The sequence below is a fragment of the Conger conger genome, chromosome 10 (assembly GCF_963514075.1).
Source record: "Conger conger chromosome 10, fConCon1.1, whole genome shotgun sequence".
Taxonomy (NCBI): Eukaryota; Metazoa; Chordata; class Actinopteri; order Anguilliformes; family Congridae; genus Conger; species Conger conger.
In genome coordinates, this window is record NC_083769.1 from 42,813,399 (window position 1) to 42,835,289 (window position 21,891).

Here is a 21,891-nt window from a genome sequence, read left to right on the forward strand (position 1 = left end):
AGTGATGCCCCCTGTAGCAGCCTGTAGTGAGGCCGCCTGTAGCAGCTTGTAGTGAGGCCGCCTGTAGCAGCCTGTAGCGTAGTGGTTAAGGTACATTACTGGAACGCGGCGGCTAGTCGCGTGTAGAGCCCTACAATGGTCACCACGGCTTGAATCCACCCTTTAGCGAACAATGACATGAATAATAGAAACAATTTCCTTGTAGAATTGTCCCATAATCATGTTTGTTGTGTCTTTAGATTTGATCTCCAGCTCCATTTCACTATGGATAGGAAAACCTTTCCGCTATCATTCTACTTCATAGTTATCTCACATTACAATTAAGGTGTTTGGCTTTGTCACTCAACTGTTCACTTTTAACAATATGGTATATGCAATTTGTTTTAAGTACATTGTTTTTAATGGCTATTATTGTAACTCTGTAAATGTTTTTTTTTTTTTGTATTTTGTTGTTTACTGCTGCTTGACAGGAAACAATAAAATGAGGGATATTCACGGCCCCCTGCTCTGTGCTACTCATTCTGGTGTTACTTGGGGGCGACATGGCTCAGGCAGTAAGAGCAGTCGTTTGGCAGTTGGAGGGTTGCTGGTTTGATCCCCCGCCCGGGCTGTGTCGAAGTGTCCCTGAGGAAGACACCTAACCCCCAAATGCTCCTGATGAGCTGGTCAGCGCCTTGCATGGCAGCCAATCGCTGTCGGCGTGTATGTATGTATGAATGGGTGAATAAGAAGCATCAATTGTACAGCGCTTTGGATAAAGCCGCTATATAAATGCAAACATTTACCATTTAAGTCACAGGTGCCTAGCGGGTGGAGTACCCGGTCATTTGCACAATTAGGAGCACCTGTGGCCAGATGTTAATATGCGTTTGTCTGAAGGAGGGTACTCTCTCCCCACATACCTGTTGGTTCTTTTTGGGTTTCCATCAGACAACATTGCTTAAGCCGACTTTTCACACATCCACTCACTCACACTACTGATGCAACTGACTTTCACACTCCACATTTGTCCAGTTTCTTTTGTTAACTGGTTATTTAAAATAAATTTGACCTTGTTTTTTAATGTGTCAGTGTGTGTCTCCCTTTTTGGAACGGCCAGCCGAGACAGATAATAAGGTATATAATTTAATCTCTTCTAATCCTAATAAACTTTACATTCAAATGAATAACAAGCGGGAAATAAAATGAAAGGCAGGCAGCTGGTTGGATTTTGGGTAAAAGTGTCTGAAGGAGAACAATATTTACAACTTGTCTACTATCCATGCACACAAATACAAACAACAATTGCCAAAATAACCACTCATTGAGAACTTTATTAGGAGCACCTGCATACCTACTCATGCAATTATCTAATCACCCACTCGTGTGGCAGCAGTGCAATGCATACAATCATGCAGATACGGGTCAGGAGCTTCCAGTAATGTTCATATCAACCATCAAAATTTGACAAAAAAAAAAAAAGTGATCTCAGTGATTTTGACTGTGGCATGTTTCTTGGTACCAGACGGGCAGGTACGAGTATTTCTTTAACTGCTGATCTCCTGGGATTTTCATGCACAACAGTCTCCTGAGTTTACTCAGAATGGTGCGAAAAACAAAAAAACATCCAGTGATCGGCAGTTCTGCGGACGGAAGGTTGGTTAAGGTTAAGCTGACAGGAAGGTGACAGTAATGCAAATAACCATACATTACATCAGTGAACAGATCTCTGAACACACAATGTGTCAAACCTCTAAGTGGATTGGCTACAGCAGCCAAAGACCTAATACGTCTAATAAATACCTATTAAAGTGCTCACTGCGTGTATATTGTCAAATAGAGCATGCAAAATATGTACCTGAGGTGAAGGTATAGCTTATTAAAGTAAAGAACTGTATAAACCATAGGTGTGATTGGCAAAGGACAAAAAAAAGCAGGAAAATATACGGAGCACCTACCATGATGCGGTGACATGCACACACACACACACACACACACACACACACAGTGCACATTGGAAACTACTGTTTCTGTTTCTTGGCAGCAAGCTTTTTCAATGCCTGCAGCCGCCGCTTTTGAAAAGTCTTTCTGGCATTGAAAGCTGCTGCCACTATCGAGTCTTTGGCTGCCTTCTTTCTGGCTGGATTGGGAGCATGAAGTTCTGCTCTCCGTTTGTTCTCTGCCCTGTACCTCCGGCTTGAGAGTTTGACATTCCGTACAAGTGACGAGTTGATGGGGCTGTCCTTTGACGGTCTGGAGTAGTGGTGAATTGCTTCAGCTGGTACTTTACAACTTCATAGGCCTCATAGGTCTCCACATTCAGGCTTGTTGTTTTGGCCTTCATGATGACGCGCATGTTCTGCTGTTGCATCTTCCAAGCCTTTATATGCTTTGAATGCTCCACATGCCTCTTCAGGGCATTCTTCCCACTTGTTTCGTAATTTATGTTATGTTGATTGCAACTGTCGCAAATTACCCTGTCTGCTTCCCTAATTTTGCTGAAACAACTCATTGGACAGTCTCCTGCAACCAGCTCCATTTAAAACGATTCTTCACCCCCTCATCAATGTATTTTACATCTGGGCTGTTCAGAGCAAGTTTGGCCATGACTCAAAGAATGCTGGGAATGTAAGAATAAAATAAATTATACTTAGGCAAGCATTTGTATTTGTTACATAGTTAGTATGACAGACTTGATTTTTCAACATCCCATGTTATTTTCTCATAGAGAAGTCACAAACCCACTAGCAGCTAGCTAAAGATGGGTGGGAAACTGGAGAGTTCCGAGGTGTTTAGGCGGCTAGGTAATGGCTTAAGCTAAATAATTTCAAATGGCTCAAAATAACTTACTTTCTATGAAGTTTTAAATAAATTAATCTAAAAATGGATTTTATTACACTCCAGGACTTGTATTGAGACCCCAGCTCATGCCATATTTCAAGCATGTTGGTTGGCTTCAGAAAATGGTTAGATAACCCAGCTAGCCACTGCCACTGTATGTTGTGCCATTAGCAGTAAAGCTAGACTTCACAAACAATATACCACTTCTCCAGTTCTACCTATACATGCATGATATATGTAAAACCATTTCACAGTAATAGAAAGCATCCATACCTCCTCCTACTCCTCCTAGTAAATGTTCTAAGTTGGCTTCCTTGTACCTCAACTTAGTGCTGGTTAACATTTAGCTTAGCTAGCTTCTAGCTAAGCAATAACCAACCTGGCTTGCAGGGTTTAACGTTACTTTGCCAGCCCAGCATCATTCTACATTAATGTTAATGGCACCATGACAAAAATGATCAATGGATAGCGCTAACCGATCACTTGATTAAGTTTAAGTAGACCTGCATATAAAAAGGAAAGACAATATTGGCTTAGCCTACCTGAATCATCAGTGTCCATCGTCTTGTCAACTGAAGGTGTTCACAGTTCACATCAGTAGATTGTTGGGTACGGTTAACTTTCTTTTTCTGTCTTGTTTACTTTGCGTTTTGGTGTCACGTACATCACATTACTGCACAAAAATATCCAATAATGTCATCCAAACCATTAGCCTACCCCAAATTTTGAATACAAATATTTTCTCCGTTGTCTTGTCAGGTCAGGCTATTCTGATCATGCTATGACATTTTCTCATTGTCCAGCTGGCTCTAGACAGTATTTTAACCATGTTGGGGGAGTTATTCTTATATGCGTTTTAGAATAATGTCACTTGCCAGGTCATGTAAGGGGTAGACTACAGAATTTATTATACTTGTCAAAACGAAAATAGGAACTCCACTATGTCTGTCTTTACATTTATTTTGTCCCGTTGTCAGCTTCAGCTAAGAAAAAAATAGTTCTCCCTACACGTCCAAAATTCTAAGAACACATCAGATAACCATCTGCAACGATTGCAGGCTACGTAGGTGGAGCCAAATGTACAATCTTTGGTGGAGCTCTGCTTTCACAGAATGAAGTTCCGTCATGACAAATGAATGGACTACTTGCGGAGTGACATGACGACATGAATCAGAGCCACAAAAAACGTTGACAGCGGTGAGCGGTCATTATGTTTACGACCCATGCCCAAAAAAAAAGCGGATTGGCATGATTTACGAGAGCCTCATTTTCAGGTCGGAAAAGCCGGTTTTCCAGATTTATCCGGAAGAATCACACCCCTGATAAACACATTTACACTAACACAATGAGGCAAAAGTAGTACAGAAGTATGAATGGGCAAATAGCAGTGCATATGAATATATGGAAAGTTCTACAAGTACTGACATCCTCCCTGTCTTCTGGCTGTTTTCCAGCATCCTCCAAGAGGGCCCACATCACTACGCTGGATCCCTCCATCATCCAGAACTACCGCCTGGTATCTCTTCTTCCTTTTCTTTGTAAAACCATAGAACGAGCCACTTCTACTCAACTTTCTTCTTTCTTCCCAAACAACAACCTGCTAGACTCCCATCAGTCTGGCTTCAGATCGGGCCACTCGACAGAGACCGCGCTCCTCTCCGTCAGTGAATCACTCCATGCCGCACGAGCAGCCTCCCTCTCCTCTGTCCTCATTCTTCTAGATCTCTCTGCTGCCTTCGACACTGTGGATCACTCCATCCTCCTGTCCGCCCTGTCAGCAACGGGCATCTGTGGCACAGCCCTGGACTGGATTGAGTCCTACCTCTCTGGTCGCTCCTTCCAGGTTGCCTGGGCTGGTACGGTATCGACACCTCGGCCCCTTGCCACAGGAGTTCCCCAGGGCTCAGTCCTAGGCCTGCTTCTTTTTTCTCTTTACACTCGTTCCCTTGGCCCTGTGATCACTGCACATAGGCTATCCTACCACTGCTATGCGGACGATACCCAACTCTTCATCTCGTTCCCACCATCTGATACACAGGTCTCAGCCCGTATCTCTGCTTGCCTGAGTGACATCCAGAGCTGGATGGACAACCACCATCTAAAGCTCAACCCAGGTAAGACTGAAATTATATTCATCCCTGCTAATACCTCTCCCCATCTGGATCTCTCCATTTCCCTCGGGGATACCACACTTACACCATCACCCAGTGCAAGGAACCTCAGCGTGGTGATGGACAGCAGACTGTCCCTCTCCGAGAACATCGCGGTGGTGACCCGGTCATGCAGGTTCTTCCTATATAACATAAGGAGAAAAAAAAAATCACCCCCTACTCGACCCAGCTCCTGGTCCAAGCGATGGTTCTGTCCCACCTGGACTACTGCAATTCCCTCTTGGCTGGCCTCCCAGTGTCCGCCATCAGACCCCTCGAACTTATCCAGAATGCAGCAGCTTGTCTGGTCTTCAACCTTCCCAAATACTCACATGTCACTTACGTACATGCTTAATTCCCTCCACTGGCTGCCTGTCATGGCTCGCATCGAATTCAAAACATTGGTGCTAGCCTTCCAAGCAGTTAAGGGGTCTCATCCACAGGCCACTTGGCACCCCTCCACCTCACGACTACTGTCTGTTCTGGCTCCACAGTGGTGGAATGAACTCCCCATTGAGGTCAGAACTGTAGAATCTCTCCCCACCTTCAAGCGCAAACTGAAGACACACCTCTTCAAGCAGCACCTCTCCCCGTCCCTCCCTACCTCCCTGTGAACCTTAATTGTGTCTTTCTGTGATTTACTTTTTTGTGTATCGGTATTTTTAGTTGGCTAGGTAAGCAGTGTTTGGCTAGTTAAGTTTGGTCACTTTTGCTTTGTTTGTCTGTTTATTTGTTTGTTTAAAAAAAATAATAATGATAATAATAATTCAAATAGGCCCTGGTCCTTATCTTTGTTGTACAAGTAGCAGTTGAAATGGTACTTCCCTCTAGGGTCATTCAGCGTACTTATGTCTGGTTATGTTGTGTTTGATTTGCACTTTGTTGTACGTCGCTCTGGATAAGAGCGTCTGCTAAATGCCTCGTAAAGTAATGTAATGTTATGGGTATGCACTTTGTTGTACGTCGCTCTGGATAAGAGCGTCTGCCAAATGCCATTAATGTAATGTAATGAAATCAATTATTGCTATTTATTGCATACACAAAAAAAGACTACAATGTTATATACAGTGCCATCCGTAATGTTTAGGACAAAGACATATTTTTTTATTCGGCTCTGTACTCCACACTTAGATATGCAATCAAACAACTGACATACGGTCAATGCATATTCTCAGCAAATATTGAAGGGCATGTTTACAGACTTTGGTTTCACCATATTGAAATTACAGTGTGTTTTATACATAGTAACCATAAAGACCATACAAAATCAACTGTTTGGAACAGCATTAAGAAGAGAGAGAACACAGATGAGCTCAGTTATGGGGCAAAGGGCATGGCAGGCCAAATAAGACCTCTACAGCTGACAGCTGAAGAATTGTCATCATAATGAAAACACATGTCCGACCAATCAGAAACACTCTTCAGGAGGCAGGCGTGGATGTGTCAGAGACTACTGTCCACAGAAAACTACAGTACTTTTTCAATGGATCACAGACTTCAAGCAGCCATGCATACAAAAAATATGCAGTAAACTTGACTATAATTTACATAAATACATCCCAAACATTATGGTGCCCTGAAATGGGGGATTATGAATAAAAAGTGCTGTAATGTCCACATGGTGAAACCAGAATGTATAAAAGAAGAGAACTTGTACTTTGAATCATTTGTTTATGAATATAAAATTGTGGTGTACTGAGCGAAATTAATGTTTTTGTCCCAAGCATTACGGAGGGGATTGCATATTACAATTCTTATGAACATATACATGTAACAGGTGAGAAATTGCCTGAGTCCGAGGTGGGATTTGAACCCCAGCCTCTCACTTGTCCAAATATTTGTTGAACGAACGCGTTACTAGTCAGCTAAAGACGAACTCGCCTCTAGCCAAGGGCAACAACGTTCTTTTGAATTTGAGGGTTACGTCATCGGGGAGTGTTGTCGCGATAACCTGCTACCAGCCTTCGCTTTCACTGCACCATCCGTGGTTACTAGCGAACTAGCCGAGCCAACCACACTACATGAACACAACAACAGCACCAAAAATATAAATGAATAACTATGTATTGTTGTTTGTAACAATATTAGCAAGGTTGATATGCACCGGTATTAAAGGAGACTGGGCTTGGGACTGGGGCAGTTGGAATAACCAGGGCAGGAGGGAAAGTGACAACTGGCACACACACAGCCTATCTCCCGACAGTCAGATGCTACCACAACTGCTGGTATTATAAGCACTCGTATTGTTCTGATTTTGCCAAGGACTTCACAGACCTCTTCGGAAGCACATCTGTAGCCTACCTGGGAAAAAATATATGCACCTCCACATGCTGAACACCTGGAGATATCAAAGTAACATAAGTTAGGATGAAACCAAGAGACCTGTACTAATTATACTGTGTGCCTAGTTTTATATGTGCAATAATATAAGGTACGGCATTACTGTACTCAACAAAGAAAAAATAAAACAATAAGTCTGTATTTACTGTACATTCATATAATTCAAGGTAACATGGGTGTAAATATTGTATAATATAATTATTGTGGAAACTGCTCTATTATTAAGTACTTAGCTGGGCAACTACATAATATGGGCAAGTTAACAACAAATATATTAATGATAAATAAAGGAACATGTACCAAAATAAGATAAGAAAGTAAGTTAGGCCTATGACAATAAACAATTGGCATTGGCACTACTTATTGCATTTACAATGGCAGTGAAGTAAGAATAACAATAATACATTGTATGTCTAAGCCTTCATGACACAGTGAATCAAATGTAGATACAAATTGGCAAGACTACTAATGATGATGATATTTTAAACCCTAATGTGATAGCATGTTAATGTATCTGGCTACGACGTTGAGAAACAGACAGGCAGACGCATTTACCGTTTACCTCTAATTTTCCCACATAAAAAAACGAACAATTGGAACATTCATAATAATAATACATTACAGTAACTGATTAATCTAGAGGCAATTTTATTGAAAATATTGTGGGAATACCTCAACAATATCAAAATCATATAGGAACCCGTTTGTAGTAAAATAACTATTTAGATAGCACTATTTAGACTTACCGAAACGTGCGTCGACGCCCATGGAAATGATTCGCGCCAGGCGATTTCGTATAGTAAAGGAATCCACACTGAAAAGACGTCATTCGTTTTTCAGGGCCACGATGTCTTGTGGCCATCCGTAGTGCGCGATGGTTCGATCTACGGTATCGCCACAATACGATTCGCACAGCCGTTGGGCCCTTGAGCAAGGCCCTTAATCTTGCACTGCTCCAGGGGAGGATTGTCTCCTGCTTAGTCTAAATAAACTACGTCGCTGTGGATAAGAGCGTCTGTCAAATGCCATTAATGTAAAAAAAAAAAAAAAGTAATGTAGTGAACTTTTATTTTGATAAATGAGCAACCAGCAACATTGGCCAGCTTCAAAGAAACTTCACGGAGCTGGGCGTTTTCTAGTTGTTAATGTTAAGTTGAATAGCCTAACGTTCCGGAACAAAATGGTAACATTTCGTTGATAGCCATCTAAATATATATAGATTTACCATGGTATCATACCGTCACAAATATGCCCCACGGTAAGTGCAAAGAAAGCCCGAGTGCAATGGCGGATTAAATGAGTTCAGCAATCTGCGTATATTAGCAATAGCTAGCATTAGCTACTTCAGTTGCCAACTAGCTAATAGCACGACAAAATGGACGAAATCCAATCCGAAATGGCTTCGAGTTCGTGTATATTATCGCTAGCCAGTCTGCACAAAGTAGCCTAGCTAATGTTGTCAGGTGGCCGAACGTTATCTCACCAGTTGCGTAGTAAATGTTTTGTAGCCTATTATCGTTTCCTTAATTGTTCCCAGAACCAGAGTTGGACATATCATTCCAACGTTAATTCTGACAATATATTCGCAGGTAAATTCGCGCCGGTAATCTTAACAAGAAAGTAACGTCAGTTAATATTTTGACGTAATGCCAGGTGATTTCCCCGAAATCGTCTTGCAAGAAAAGAATAGCGCACAGGCTTGTGTTTTTGTTCTCCCCGCAACGTTAGCTAACAATTTTACATGTCTCCCAATTACATACATGTCTTAGTCCATCGCGTAACGTTACTGGTTTCCACACATACGAAACTGACAGTTACCAAGCTAACATGACATCACTATTAAAATGATTCAACTTCAAACCAAATCTAACTTCACCTTCAAGGAATCTCAATCTCTAGTTAGTTACTATTCGTCTCTGTGATGAGAGTGGTTTATGGCTTTGCCACTTGGACTATTGTGGTTAAAAACATTGGTAAAATCAGGCGCATCCCTTGTGTAAAATCCAGTTATGACCAGCTGTTTCAAAAAATAGCTTGAGCTTGATTCAAAAAGTTGGCACACTTCTTGGTTGACTAGGCTGCTCGCCTCGTCTCGCAATGGCAGATATCACGGTAAGCTGACAGTGACAAATGGAACAGAGCCTGCTGTCTTTTCACAGTGTTCTATTTAGAAAATGTTAGCCGAACACGACACACAACACTATATTTTTTGTCAAGTTTTCACTTTAGCTAAGCAATTATATTATGAGCAAGCAAGTTATTTGACTATGTAACTAGCTGGCTATATAACTAAGATATGATAGTCTACCACAAACGATGCAACTGTTAGTTACAGTTTGAAATAAACAAAGGTTCAGCTGAACGCTGATGACTGAACAAGTGAAGAGATAAAAGGAACATCTAACTGCACAAATTTCACTCCAGAAAAGCGATCACTGAAACTATACTATTGCTTGTCGAGTTGGAAAACGGTACAAGTTTCCTATCCGTAACAACAAGCAAATTAGCTATTAGTAGTTAACTTCCTGGATTTACAAATATCCAGCTGAGGCACAACGCTTGTGCAATCACTACTATGATTGTATTTCCTATATTTTATCGTAAGTGGCTATTTGTAAATTCGTCAAGCTAAGTATACCTAATTTGCTTGTTGCTACCTATAGCGAGGAGCTCCTCAAAGTGCTCTTTCCACCGCCCGACAACATCCCTAGTCGGGGTCAGCAGTTCTCCTCCCCTGCTGAAAACAGCCTGAGACAAGCCCTGCTTTCCCTTTCTGAGTCGTTGGATGGTTTGCCAGAACTTCCTCAAGGCCAACCGAAAGTGCTTTTCCATAGCCTCCCTGAACTCCTCCCATACCAGGGTTTTTGCTTCGGCGACTGCTGAAGCCGCAGCCCTTATGGCCACCCAGTACTCGTCTGCTGCTTCAGGGGACCCCCGGGCCAGCCAAACCCGAAAGGCTTCCTTCTTCAGTTTGACGGCCTCCCTTGGGTTGCCGCCCCGACAGGCACCGATGACCTTCTGGTCACAGCTCCTGCTTGCCGCCTCTGCAATGGAGGCTTTGAGCACGGCCCACTCGGCCTCCATGTCCCCAGCCTCTCCCGGGATGCGTGAGAAGTTCCTCCGGAGGTGGGAGTTGAAGACCTTGCGGACGGGGGCCTCTGCCAGACGTTCCCAGTTCACCCTCACTACACGTTTGGGTTTACCGGGTCTGTCTGGCAGCCTCCCCGGTCACTTGATCCAACTTACCACCAGGTGGTGATCAGTTGACAGCTCTGCTCCTCTCTTCACCCGAGTGTCCAAGACATATAGCTGCAGGTCTGATGATACGACCACAAAGTCGATCATCGATCTTTGGCCAAAGGTGCTCTGGAACCAAGTACACTATGGAGTCTCTGGGGGGCACCCTTTCCAGGATGCCACCCAGTGACTCCAAGAAGGCCGGATACTCTGAACTGCCGTTTTGTGCATAAGCACAAATGACAGTCAGAGCTTTCCCCCCAGCAACACGTAGTCGCAGAGAGGCGACCCTCACGTTCTCCGGGTGGAACTCCAACACAGTGGCGCTCAGCCGGTGGCTTGTGAGTATCCCCACACCGGCTCGGCGCCTCTCACCCTGAGCAACTCCAGAAGAGAACAGAGTCCAGCCCCTCTCCAGGAGTTTGGTTCCAGAACCAGTGCTGTGCGTGGAGGTGAGCCCAACTATATCTAGTTGGTACCGCTCCGCCTCCCCCACTAGCTCCGGTTCCTTCCCCACGAGAGAGGTGACATTCCACGTCCCCAGAACCAGTCTGCAACGCCGAGGATCAGTGCACCCGGATCCCCGCCTTTGCCTACTGCCCGTTGGGCAAAGCACCCGCCTCCGATGCCGACCCCTGCAGGTGGTGAGCCCGCAGGGCGGCGACCCCACGTGACCATTTCGGGCTGTGCCCGGTCAGGCCCCGTGGGATAAGGCCCGGACACCAGACGCTCGCTAACGAGCTCCCCTCCCGGGTCTGGCTCCGGAAGGGGGCCCCGGTTTTCCTTTTCCGGGCGAGGTATCTTGGTCTTTGTGAGGTCGTGTCATGGAGTCTTTTAATATATTTCAAAGACTATGGAGGCTTCAATATATTTCCCCCAAAATATAGTTTATAGGCTACGTCATGAAATTTTTAATTAGGCAAACCAATTTTATAAACACGCTAGTCACAACTTCCAGCAGTCAAAATAAGCTTCAGAACATCTGCATAACTTAGGCTACCTTAAATAAAATGAATCCCCCTTGCTGTACATTTGCGTCACAAACAAAAAGTACAATGTAGATGTAGCCAAGTGTTTAAAGTGTATTCCTGTCAGATTCTCATGAATGGGCTCTCTCCCTTTAAATCTCTTATTCTACTGTTGGTAGTGACCTCATGTGAGGGCGTCTGCAGAAAGATAGAACAACTCAGTTTTAGAAGGCAGTATTAGGGAATACAGTAGATCTATAAACGTGGTAAATATCAATTACTCTGCATAAATCCTGTAAAATAAACTGTGCGGGGAAAAATGCACATATAAGATATAACAGGTGAGCATCGTCTGATAAAACAGCCAGTAAAAACACAACAATAGCTATTCTTCAGTTTAACTTTCGTATTTATTTGATCAAACAGAATAAGAGAGTGGAAGGCCTACCAGCTTTCTGATAGTTCTTCAATTAAATACATTTTCAGTATACTGCCCCAGAAGGGAGGGGGGAACATAAACAGAAATACGCGCAGGTGGCTGCTAACTTTTCTCAGTATTTGGTCTTTACTGTTATCTGTATTTTGTCTTCACTGTTGCCCCTTGTTGGCCTTGAGAACCGGAGTGTGCTAGCTACCCCCTTCTGGGTGAAGCAGAGACATCTAAGTGAAAGGCTGTTTGCCTGCTGGGAGAGAGAGAAAGAAAGACTCCCTTTTAACACTTAATAAAGAAGTGGTCCAATAGAAATAAGGACTATAATAAAAGGTTATCTTTGATCACGTGATTATCTCTATGTTAACACACATTGTAAATTACGAATCAATTAGGACAATTATCCTTACAATCAATTAAGACAATTATCCTTACAAAACATTTGCAAACACTATCAAGTCACTAAATCAGTGTTGCCAACTCATTTCCAGGGGAGGTTGCTACAGGCAGGTCGATTTGTTGCTAAATGACGTTGTGATGTCATTACGTAATGAAGTACTGAACTTTAAATAAACTGTTTAAATGATTTGACCAAAAAAATTAAGGTCTCGTCGAACGTATGTTACTGCTGCTGCAGTCGGCCAGCAATGCAACAATTGCTGCTACTACTACCTGTACCTAGCTATTGAGTCGTCACTACTGCTGACGTCACTCAAAGTGCAGTTTTGCAGCCGTTTTTGTGTCATTTTGAGGGGAAATGCATGCATTTTAGCTTTTGAGTCACTTTTCAGAAGTCGCTAAAAGTTCCGAATACGGTCCACATAACAGTGATTGAGTGTTTTATTCATGTACATGTTTGTTGAAGAGACTACTGCGGATGGTTATATTGCTAGCCACATAAGAGGAGATCATTGTGGGTCTTTTTATTGTACTTTTGTGTTTATAACAGGGCCACGACAGTATTTTGTTTAGACTGAAGAGTATTGTAAATCCTTTCAGATTCAGTATTATAATCCATGTAAAGGTATTCAAATGAGTTAATCTATTCTATATGAGTTGCTGATCCCTGCTATATAATAAGAATATAAGAATTTCCGTGATATGGGGAATAGGGGGGTTTGGGGGGTGATTCTATATCAATTGAATCCACTTACCTTTTTAGACATGCAGTTGTAATATCTCCTGTAATAGACTGCAGAGAATACAGAAACTCAGTCAGGACAACTCACATATTCAGATGTAATATTTTCATGAATATGCAAGTAAACCTTTTTACATGTATGGATGGAATGAGAATGCTGTGATGTGTTATTTTTCCTAGGCTGAATCATGGAAATCAGGACTTTTACAAAGGGGTCTGACGAATCAGACCATACTTTTGTGAATTACGATACATGGACATCTATCAAGCACACAGTAAAGTATTATGTGCGAAATGAACAGTGATTGAGTACATTTTTTTTTGTACATGTGACGCTCTTGGAATGATCAACTTTGTTGGAGTTAAATTAATCCTGCTTAAATCAGATATGTGGCATTTATGGATATGGATGGTAAGAAAAAAATATTTTGCCTCATCTCATTTTGTACAGTTCTCTGGTGTTATAAATCACATCTTGTTGTGTGCCTCTGTTAGCACATGTACAGTGGTCTGCAGAATTAATCTCTCTCTGTCCTCTCCTCTCTCTGAAAACTCTTGAAGTGGATAGGCGACAGCAGCAGAAGTCCTAATAAGTCTATTGAATATCTTAACTGTGCTTAACTGAGTGTATATTTCAAGATATTTTCACTGCACAATGTTTTGTCATCCATGACTGCTGTATTATGTGTGTATGTATATTTAAAAACTGCATTTTGTGTTTACTTGTGTTGTCTTTGACTAATATTTAAATTTGTTTGATGATCTGAAACATTTAAGTGTGACAAACATGCAAAAAAATAAGAAATCAGGAAGGGGGCAAACACTTTTTCACACCACTGTATATTATATATATAATATTTTCTTTCCTGCCAGCTGAGGAGAAGGATATACACCCATCTTTCTAAATGTGCAATCATACCCTCAGATACATTCAGATGGTAGATGTTCAATTGAAAGCAGAAGTAACTAAATCGTTTTTAAGTTTTATTTTTAATATTTAATGTGCTGCAGATATATCTGGTGCTCCTCTTCTCTGACCTCTCCCATTGCTGTCGAAGTGCAGAATATTTAATTAATGGAGAGTGCTGTCCGATGTGCTCACCTGGTAAGTCACTTTTATCAAAGTAAAGCTTCTACTGCAGTAGATGTTGGTTTACAGGGATTAAGAAGTGAAAGTGCTCTTTATTTTGTTGTCATTGAAATGTCATTTCAAATGGGTACATTTTAGCTATGTTTTGTGATTAATCTTTCACATAGGGGAGCATGTTTATAAGCACTGCACAGAATACACAAGCACCTCGTGTAAACCGTGCACTGCTGGATCATTCATGGCGCTGCCCAACGGTCTTCCTAGTTGCAGCACTTGTACAGTCTGTGACCCAGGTGAGAAACCATTCATATCCAACCATGCTTGACTGTCTTTAAAAAAAAAAAAAAAAAAAAAAAAATTGTATATGCTGTTTTTACTTGATGGGTAACAGGTTGGTAGTGTGATAATACGGGTCTTTATTCTCCGTTCAGGTCTTGGTTTAAAGACAGACAGGGAGTGCAGTCCCACCTCTGATGCAGTGTGTGGGCCTCTGGATCAGCACTACTGCACTGAGGCTGATAAGAAGGGCTGCAGATTAGCACAGAGACACAGTATCTGCAGGCCTGGGACATTCATCAGACACAATGGTGAGAGTGCATCATATCCGCCATCTATTGGGGGGGGGGTGTATTGGTTCATCTGCCCCCCAATCCTGATTCAAAACCAAAATAATCATGATGGTGAAACTGCATCCCACAGTCAAAAATCATATTAAATCCCTTAAAAAGTCATGAAAATGTTCAACCAACATATTACATTACATTACAGCGATTTGGCAGACGCTCTTATCCAGAGCGATGTACAATAAAGTGCAGATCAGAACCATGGACAAGTGCTTTAAGGACCCAAGAGGAAAGTACAGTTCCAAGTCCTAGAGTGATCACTTAGATGAAACTTGAACCCTTGAAGAGTACATCAACCTTCCAACTAGCATACCATGGTTGGCAGCTAGAATACCCTGAATACTAAAATAATTATACATGAGTGCAATTATAACCTATAGCATGCACATGGCGGATTATAGCATGAAAGAAATTGCAGTAAACAGTAATTGCATAAATTATTTTTTGAAATCTTTCCCATGATTCCTTCCATATGCCTTTCATCAACTCAGTTCCGCTGCATGCATGTCTTTAGCCTGAGTAGTTTAGGCACGGGTCAGCCTGCCAGACAGCTAGCTCATAGGCCAATGGACAAATTGTTAAAAAAAAAACAAAAAAAAAACAGATTAAATGGTTAAAACAGATTGTCCTGCACCCTGTGCAGCGTGGATTTTCATTGGTGCATTTTCTTTTCTTATTTACAACACTGTCGGGGTATGGTGTAATTCTTCTAATTTCTGAGCGACACTCGCTGCACGATCTGCTTCTGTTAATGCAGGTTGGGCTTTGTGCGTGTTAATGCTCAGTTTAAATGTGCGTTGTGTGGGAAATATTCTTCTTTTGTTAATAGCCTTTTCTGTTTTGAAAAATTAGCTCACGTAACTGCACAGTCTACTTCTCTGAAAACTTCTTTAGAAGATTTTAAATGTCTTAACATGCCTTCCAATATTTACTTGCACAGGAACACTATTGACCAATACCGAATGCGAAGAATGCCGTGACAAAACGTTTTCAAATAAATCTTCTTCGCCATTCTGCAAACCACACACAGAGTAAGTTTCCTGCATTTATTCACAAATTACATGAATTGGGTTTGATACCCTGTCCTTGAGTGATCACATAAATAAAACTTGAACCCTTCAAGAGTACATAAACTTTCCAACTAGCATACCACAGTTGGCAGCTTGAATACCCTGAATACTAAAGTAATTATACATGAGTGCAGTTATAACCTATAGCATACACATGGCTGATTATTGCAGTAAATAAATTAAGTAAAGTAATTATAACAGTAATTGCATAAATAACATTTTTTTTTATGTTTCCCATGATTCCTTACATATGCTTTCCATCAAATCAGCTGCATGCATGTCTTTAACCTGAGTAGTTTAGGCACATGTCAGCCTGCCAGACAGCTAGCTCATGGGCCAAATATGGTAAAATTGTTTTGTTTTTTAACAAGTTAAAACAGATTGGATGATTGGAGGACTTGGGGCTGAGCGATGTTTCGGCCAAGTATAGTTTTAAAAGTTAATTTGTTGCCGGGTTTGATACATAACTGGCATGCCGTGATAGGTGATGATTCGTTTTTTTGGACGAAGGAGATGAAAACAGAAAAAACATATTTTCTGCTTTGCAAAGATGAAAAAGGTTATGTGAAGCTATGAGAAGAAATAATGGATATTTCCATATTCTGACAAATCACTGACCAATTCCCAGGGAAACGTTTTTGGTGTGGAGACAGACCATTTGGTAGGGGCATTCAGAGAGCCAACGTGTGACCCAACATAGACAGGGATTATAACTGTATTAGAGAGGTAACGTGTGACCCAATTTAGACGGTGATTATAACTGTATTAGAGAGGTAACGTGTGACCCAATTTAGACGGTGATTATAACTGTATTAGTGAGGTAATGTGTGACCCAATTTAGACAGTGATTATAACCTGTATTAGAGAGGTAACGTGACCAAATTTAGACGGTGATTATAACTGTATTAGAGAGGTAACGTGTGACCCAATTTAGACGGTGATTATAACCTGTATTAGTGAGGTAACGTGTGACCCAATTTAGATGGTGATTATAACTGTATTAGTGAGGTAACGTGTGACCCAATTTAGACGGTGATTATAACTGTATTAGTGAGGTAACGTGTGACCCATTTTAGACGGTGATTATAACTGTATTAGTGAGGTAACGTGTGACCCAATTTAGATGGTGATTATTAATATTAGAGATGTGTGACCCCAATTATGGCGCTCCACGAGAACTCTGCTTTGGCAGAATTGAACGGTGTGTAACTGGAAGGAACTGATGCCTGCACCAAGGTCTGCACTTTAGCTGTGCGCCACCGCATCTCCCCCTGAACTTTAAGGCAGTAAGAATACAGCCAGTGGCCAGGGAGTTTGGATGTGGAGATGTGTGGAAGTGTTTCAGAGCCTGGAGGAAAGGAGGGGAGATTGGTTCCAGGTGACGGTTAAGGATACATTTGTAAATAAAGTGAGAGTACATCAGCATCTGGGATGGGTGAGAATGGCGAGAGGCAAGGGGAGACTAGATTTTAGATGGTTTCTCTTGCTTGAAAGGAAATGATTAAATTGAAGCTTCTCTTATTTCTTATCCCAGATGTAATTCTGAGCAAAAGGAGACCACAAAAGGAACCAAAACGGAAGATACAGTTTGTGAAAATATGCCTGTACGAAGTAGATTTGTACTTTTTGGACCATTCATATTCCTAGCTCTGGTATTTTCTGGACTAAGTGTGAAGTTCTGTAAAGGTTAGTTAATACCGGCCTAAGTGTGCATGAGCAAATAACCATTGTTCAATTTCGTCAACTTAATAAACAGTGAACACATTTTCCTGGATTAATTTTAACATCCCAATTAGGAATTTGACCCATTCTTGAACAATTTACACAACATATGTGGCTCCAGGAACAATGGGGGAGTGCATTAGCACAAACTTGAATATTACTGGTCATTGTGGGAATATCCACATTGTGGGGTAACCACATCGGCTGTGAAAGATCACCGTTGACCACTGGTAGTCACTGATTATGAGTAACAAACATGTGAATTTGAATTTTGAATTTATTTGTTTATAATGTCGTGGACAGTCCCCATTAATTAACTGTAAACAGTAAATGGAGCAGCTTTAGCCTACATGACTAATTTCCAGCTGTAGTCCCCGGCCAGCTGACAGTAGGCTCAGACAGTTGACAGTAGGCTCAGACAGTGGATCAGGGCAAAAATAAAATGAAGCCAAATGAAAAAGTATGACCTGATGGCCATTGGGGACTTTGGAAGTTATTTTTCTTCTTTTTTTACCAGAGAGGAATAACCCCTGTGTGCCTCTGCACTCCACATACAGGGTGAGGCATTGTCCATATTTTGTATGCATGGTTTTCATCATAACATGGTTTTCATCATAACCCCCAAATGCTCCTGATGAGCTGGACGGTGCCTTGCATGGCAGCCAATCGCCATTGGTGTGTGAGTGTGTGTATGAATGGGTGAATGCGAAGCATCAATTGTACAGCGCTTTGGATAAAGGTCGCAATATAAATGCCAACCATTTACCATTTACCATAACATCTTATAATTCAATTCATCGTCAAGTACACATCACAAGGTTCAGTGATTTTGCTGTGGTAGTGAGCCCATAATGTTTCGAAAGACGATGTATATATTTTCTTTCTTGAATTGGCTGTGTCCTTCACAGTTCTTGAGTTGTAATCAAACAATCCACACGTGGTTAAAATGCACAAATACCCTTTAATAAAAATATAAAACTTACTGTATCCATTGCTCTTCAATTTCCATCTTGGATGGGATCTTTGGAATTGATAATAATTAATTCACTTTTTTTAAACAGACTCCCGTACAAGAAACCCAGGGAACAGATAATGGACCATAACCGATCTGCCCAAGGGGTTCCATTGCAGTGGGTCACAGATTTCTGCTCACCGCCCTGCGTCCTCTCCCCGTGGTGGCTGGGATATTCAGTGCTGGATATGAGGAACGTGTCTCCCCAGTCCTTCTCCTCCGCTTCCAGAACTGACCGTCAGCAACAGGCTTCCACCACTCAGCCCCCTGCACAGCCAGATTCAGCAGCCAGCAATGGGCTCGGTCCGTTAGGTTCTCATGGTCAGCAGGCGACACGGTGGCTGGGCAGAGTTTTCACTCCGGTTTACAGTCACTGAGCACTTTATTAGGAACACCTACTTATCCATGCGATTATCTCATCAGCCAATCTGGTGGCAGCAGTGCAATACATACAATTGTGTAGATACAGGTCAGGATCTTCAGTTAATGTTCATGTCAACCATCAGAATGGGGAAAGAATTGTGATCTCCGTGATTTTGGCCATCATCGACAATGTCGACTAATCGTTGCAGCTCTAGTAATCAGTCTCATGAAATTAATGTTATATGAAATATCTAACCATAAATTTCGGTTCTCATGTCTATGTGACACCGAAACAGACACACCGAGCTTAATAAAATCAATTTTTAAACAGATGTACAAACACAGAACATGATGATGAGCTAACAGGAAGTTAGTATAAGGTAGGTGTGTATGTGTGTGTGTTCGAGTGTGAGCTGTCGAAAAAGAGACTTGAGTAGCTTAACTCTTTGCATACGTGAATGACGGCGAATCTATTCACGTAACCAACTAACCGAATGCATTCAAAGGATAACACAAAGCAAATATAAAAACACAGGTTCACAATATCAGTTAAGACTAAGCTAAACACTGGCTATGCCTGGAATGTGTGTTTAGTCTTACTGAGTCCATACGCATTGTACGTAGTTATGTGGTCCCTACACAAAAAACAGTGAGCAGCAGTTCTGCGGGCTAAAACGCCTTGTTAATGAGAGAGGTCAGAGGAGAAGCTGACAAATAACCACACATTACAACAGTGGTACGTAGAGAGCATCTCTGAACACACAACGAGTGAACACTTAAGTGGATAGGCTACAGCAGCGGAAGACCAGTAAGTCTAAAAGTACCTAATAAAGTGCTCACTGTGTGTGAATTGGGCCCTCCCAGTGGGAAGCTGCTGACAGGGCCACTCCAGCGGCGGCGAGCAGCGATGCCAAAACAAGACCACGTGACAATGAAGAAACGACCTCACGAGGAGGCACAATACAACTGCAAAATGCATCACACCAAGAAGGACTCGGCCTGGAGAGAAGGTCATTGTACTGCACTTGCAGCTCTTCAGTTATGGATTTTTTTTTGGGGGGGGGGGGGGGGATAAAAAAAAATAAAAAAAAATGTGTGTACATATACATATATAGTATACAGTACTCCGCAAAAGTTTTAGGCAGGTGGGAATAAATGCTGTAAAATAAGAATGTTTTCAAGAATAGAAATGTTTATTTTTCATCAATTAACAAAATGCATGAACAGAAGAAAAATCCAATCAATATTTGGTGTGACCACCCTTTGCCTTCAAAACAGCACCAAGTATTGATTTGATTTAGATTTTACTTCTGTTCACTCACTTTGCATTTTGTCAATTGATAAAAAATAAACTGAACATTTCACATCTGCCTAAAATGTTTGCACAGTACTGTATGTATATTTCCAGAAATGTTGGTGTATTCCTTTAATGAGTTCAATAATGTATATTGTCAGACCAGGGTCTAATAAGTGGTTTTCTTTCAAACTTTGTACTTCTGGAGGAGGGTCAATCAGAAATAAGCAAGGCGTTTTCTTTATGGGTGGAAGGGGTTGTGTGGTTTTTTTATTGCAGCAGAATTTGTATGCTATATATAGGTTCTATTTGTTGATTTCTCCCCATCTGGATCTCTCCATTTCCCTCGGGGATACCACACTTACGCCATCACCCAGTGCAAGGAACCTCGGCGTGGTGATGGACAGCAGACTGTCCCTCTCCGAAAACAATGCAGCGGTGACCGGGTCATGCAGGTTCTTCCTATATAACATATGGAGAATCCGCCCCTTTCTCACCCCCTACTCGACCCAGCTCCTGGTCCAAGCGATGGTTCTGTCCCGCCTGGACTACTGCAATTCCCTCTTGGCTGCCCTCCCGGCGTCAGACCCTACACCCCTGCCAGACCTCTTCGTTTAGCGTCCACAGGCCACTTGGCACCTCCCCCTCTCCAAACCTCCACCTCATGCTCACGACTACTGTCTGTTCTGGCTCCGCGGTGGTGGAACGAACTCCCCGTTGAGGTCAGAACTGTAGAATCTCTTCCCATCTTCAAGCGCAAACTGAAGACGCACCTCTTCAAGCAGCATCTCTCCCCGTCCCTCCCTACCTCCCTGTGAACCTTAATTGTTGTCTTTCTGTGATTTACTTTCTGTGTATCAGTATTGTTAGTTTGGCTAGGTAAGCAGTGTTTGGCTAGTTAAGGAGTTTGTTCACACTTTTGCGTTGTTTGTTTGTTGTGCAGGTAGCAATTGAAATTGTACTTTGCTCTATGGTCTTTCAGCGCACTTATCCCTGGTTATGGGTATGCACTTTGTTGTACGTCGCTCTGGAGCATCTGCCAAATGGCATTCATGTAATCTAATGTAATTTCCAATGTACATATCATCACAGATATTATAATGTCCCAGTTCATGTTAAAGGGACCTCTGTATGGTACAGCAATATTCTGCATAACAAGCGATTCTAGATTTAGCATAGCTTCTTGTATGTAAAATGAAAACAGCTATGACTAGACTCAAACATTCACAATCTAAACCAGCAATATTACAGGAAACTTTAGGAGGAGGTGGGCAGGTCATAGGCTACCTCATTCACCACATACTCGAGAGGGCGTGCAATAGTTAAACAATAACATAAATCTAACACAAAAAAATCGCAGAAGTTGTAATGCTCTATGGTTTTCCCTTACATTAATTACTGCAACATCAACTGGGCCAGCAGTCACACTAAACGGCAAACTTCAAAAACGCTGCACTTCAATCATAACACAAGCAGACTACACAGCTCACTCACTTTCTGAAAATGAGCTGTGCTCAACATTTATCATATAACTATCCGTCACACAGCACAGTTTGTCTTCAAACCTATTTTTAACCCAAACAAAAAACAATATTGACCAATACCGAATGTGAAGAATGTCGTGACAAAAC

General features: G+C 41.9%; 2 protein-coding genes and 1 long non-coding RNA gene across 5 annotated transcripts in view; 2 read left to right on the forward strand and 1 right to left on the reverse strand.

The window, feature by feature from the left end:
* The window catches only part of LOC133139610 (tumor necrosis factor receptor superfamily member 14-like), a 66,162-nt gene that overhangs the window by 27,918 nt on the left and 16,353 nt on the right, over positions 1-21,891 (forward strand). The gene's annotated exons all lie outside the window — the stretch shown is intronic.
* On the reverse strand, positions 1,198-9,147 carry LOC133139252 (uncharacterized). Of its 2 annotated transcripts, none has more exons than XR_009709803.1 (4): positions 8,794-9,147; positions 7,272-7,308; positions 3,363-5,113; positions 1,198-2,599 (listed from the first exon to the last, which is right to left on the reverse strand). It is a non-coding gene; the product is annotated as an uncharacterized LOC133139252 (long non-coding RNA). The 2 variants fall into 2 exon arrangements; XR_009709802.1 differs by lacking the exon at positions 8,794-9,147 and adding an exon at positions 8,057-8,086.
* On the forward strand, positions 8,377-19,972 carry LOC133139251 (tumor necrosis factor receptor superfamily member 14-like). 2 transcript variants are annotated; one of them, XM_061258673.1, is made up of 9 exons: positions 8,379-8,568; positions 13,267-13,498; positions 14,098-14,191; positions 14,344-14,469; positions 14,608-14,763; positions 15,740-15,830; positions 17,404-17,555; positions 18,109-18,149; positions 18,653-19,972. In XM_061258673.1, exons 2-9 carry the CDS (start codon positions 13,430-13,432, stop codon positions 18,692-18,694), a joined length of 771 nt encoding a protein of 256 aa, XP_061114657.1. In that variant the 5' UTR covers positions 8,379-8,568; positions 13,267-13,429; the 3' UTR covers positions 18,695-19,972. The 2 variants fall into 2 exon arrangements, with proteins under 2 accessions (XP_061114658.1, XP_061114657.1); XM_061258674.1 differs by lacking the exon at positions 18,109-18,149 and having other exon boundaries at positions 8,377-8,568.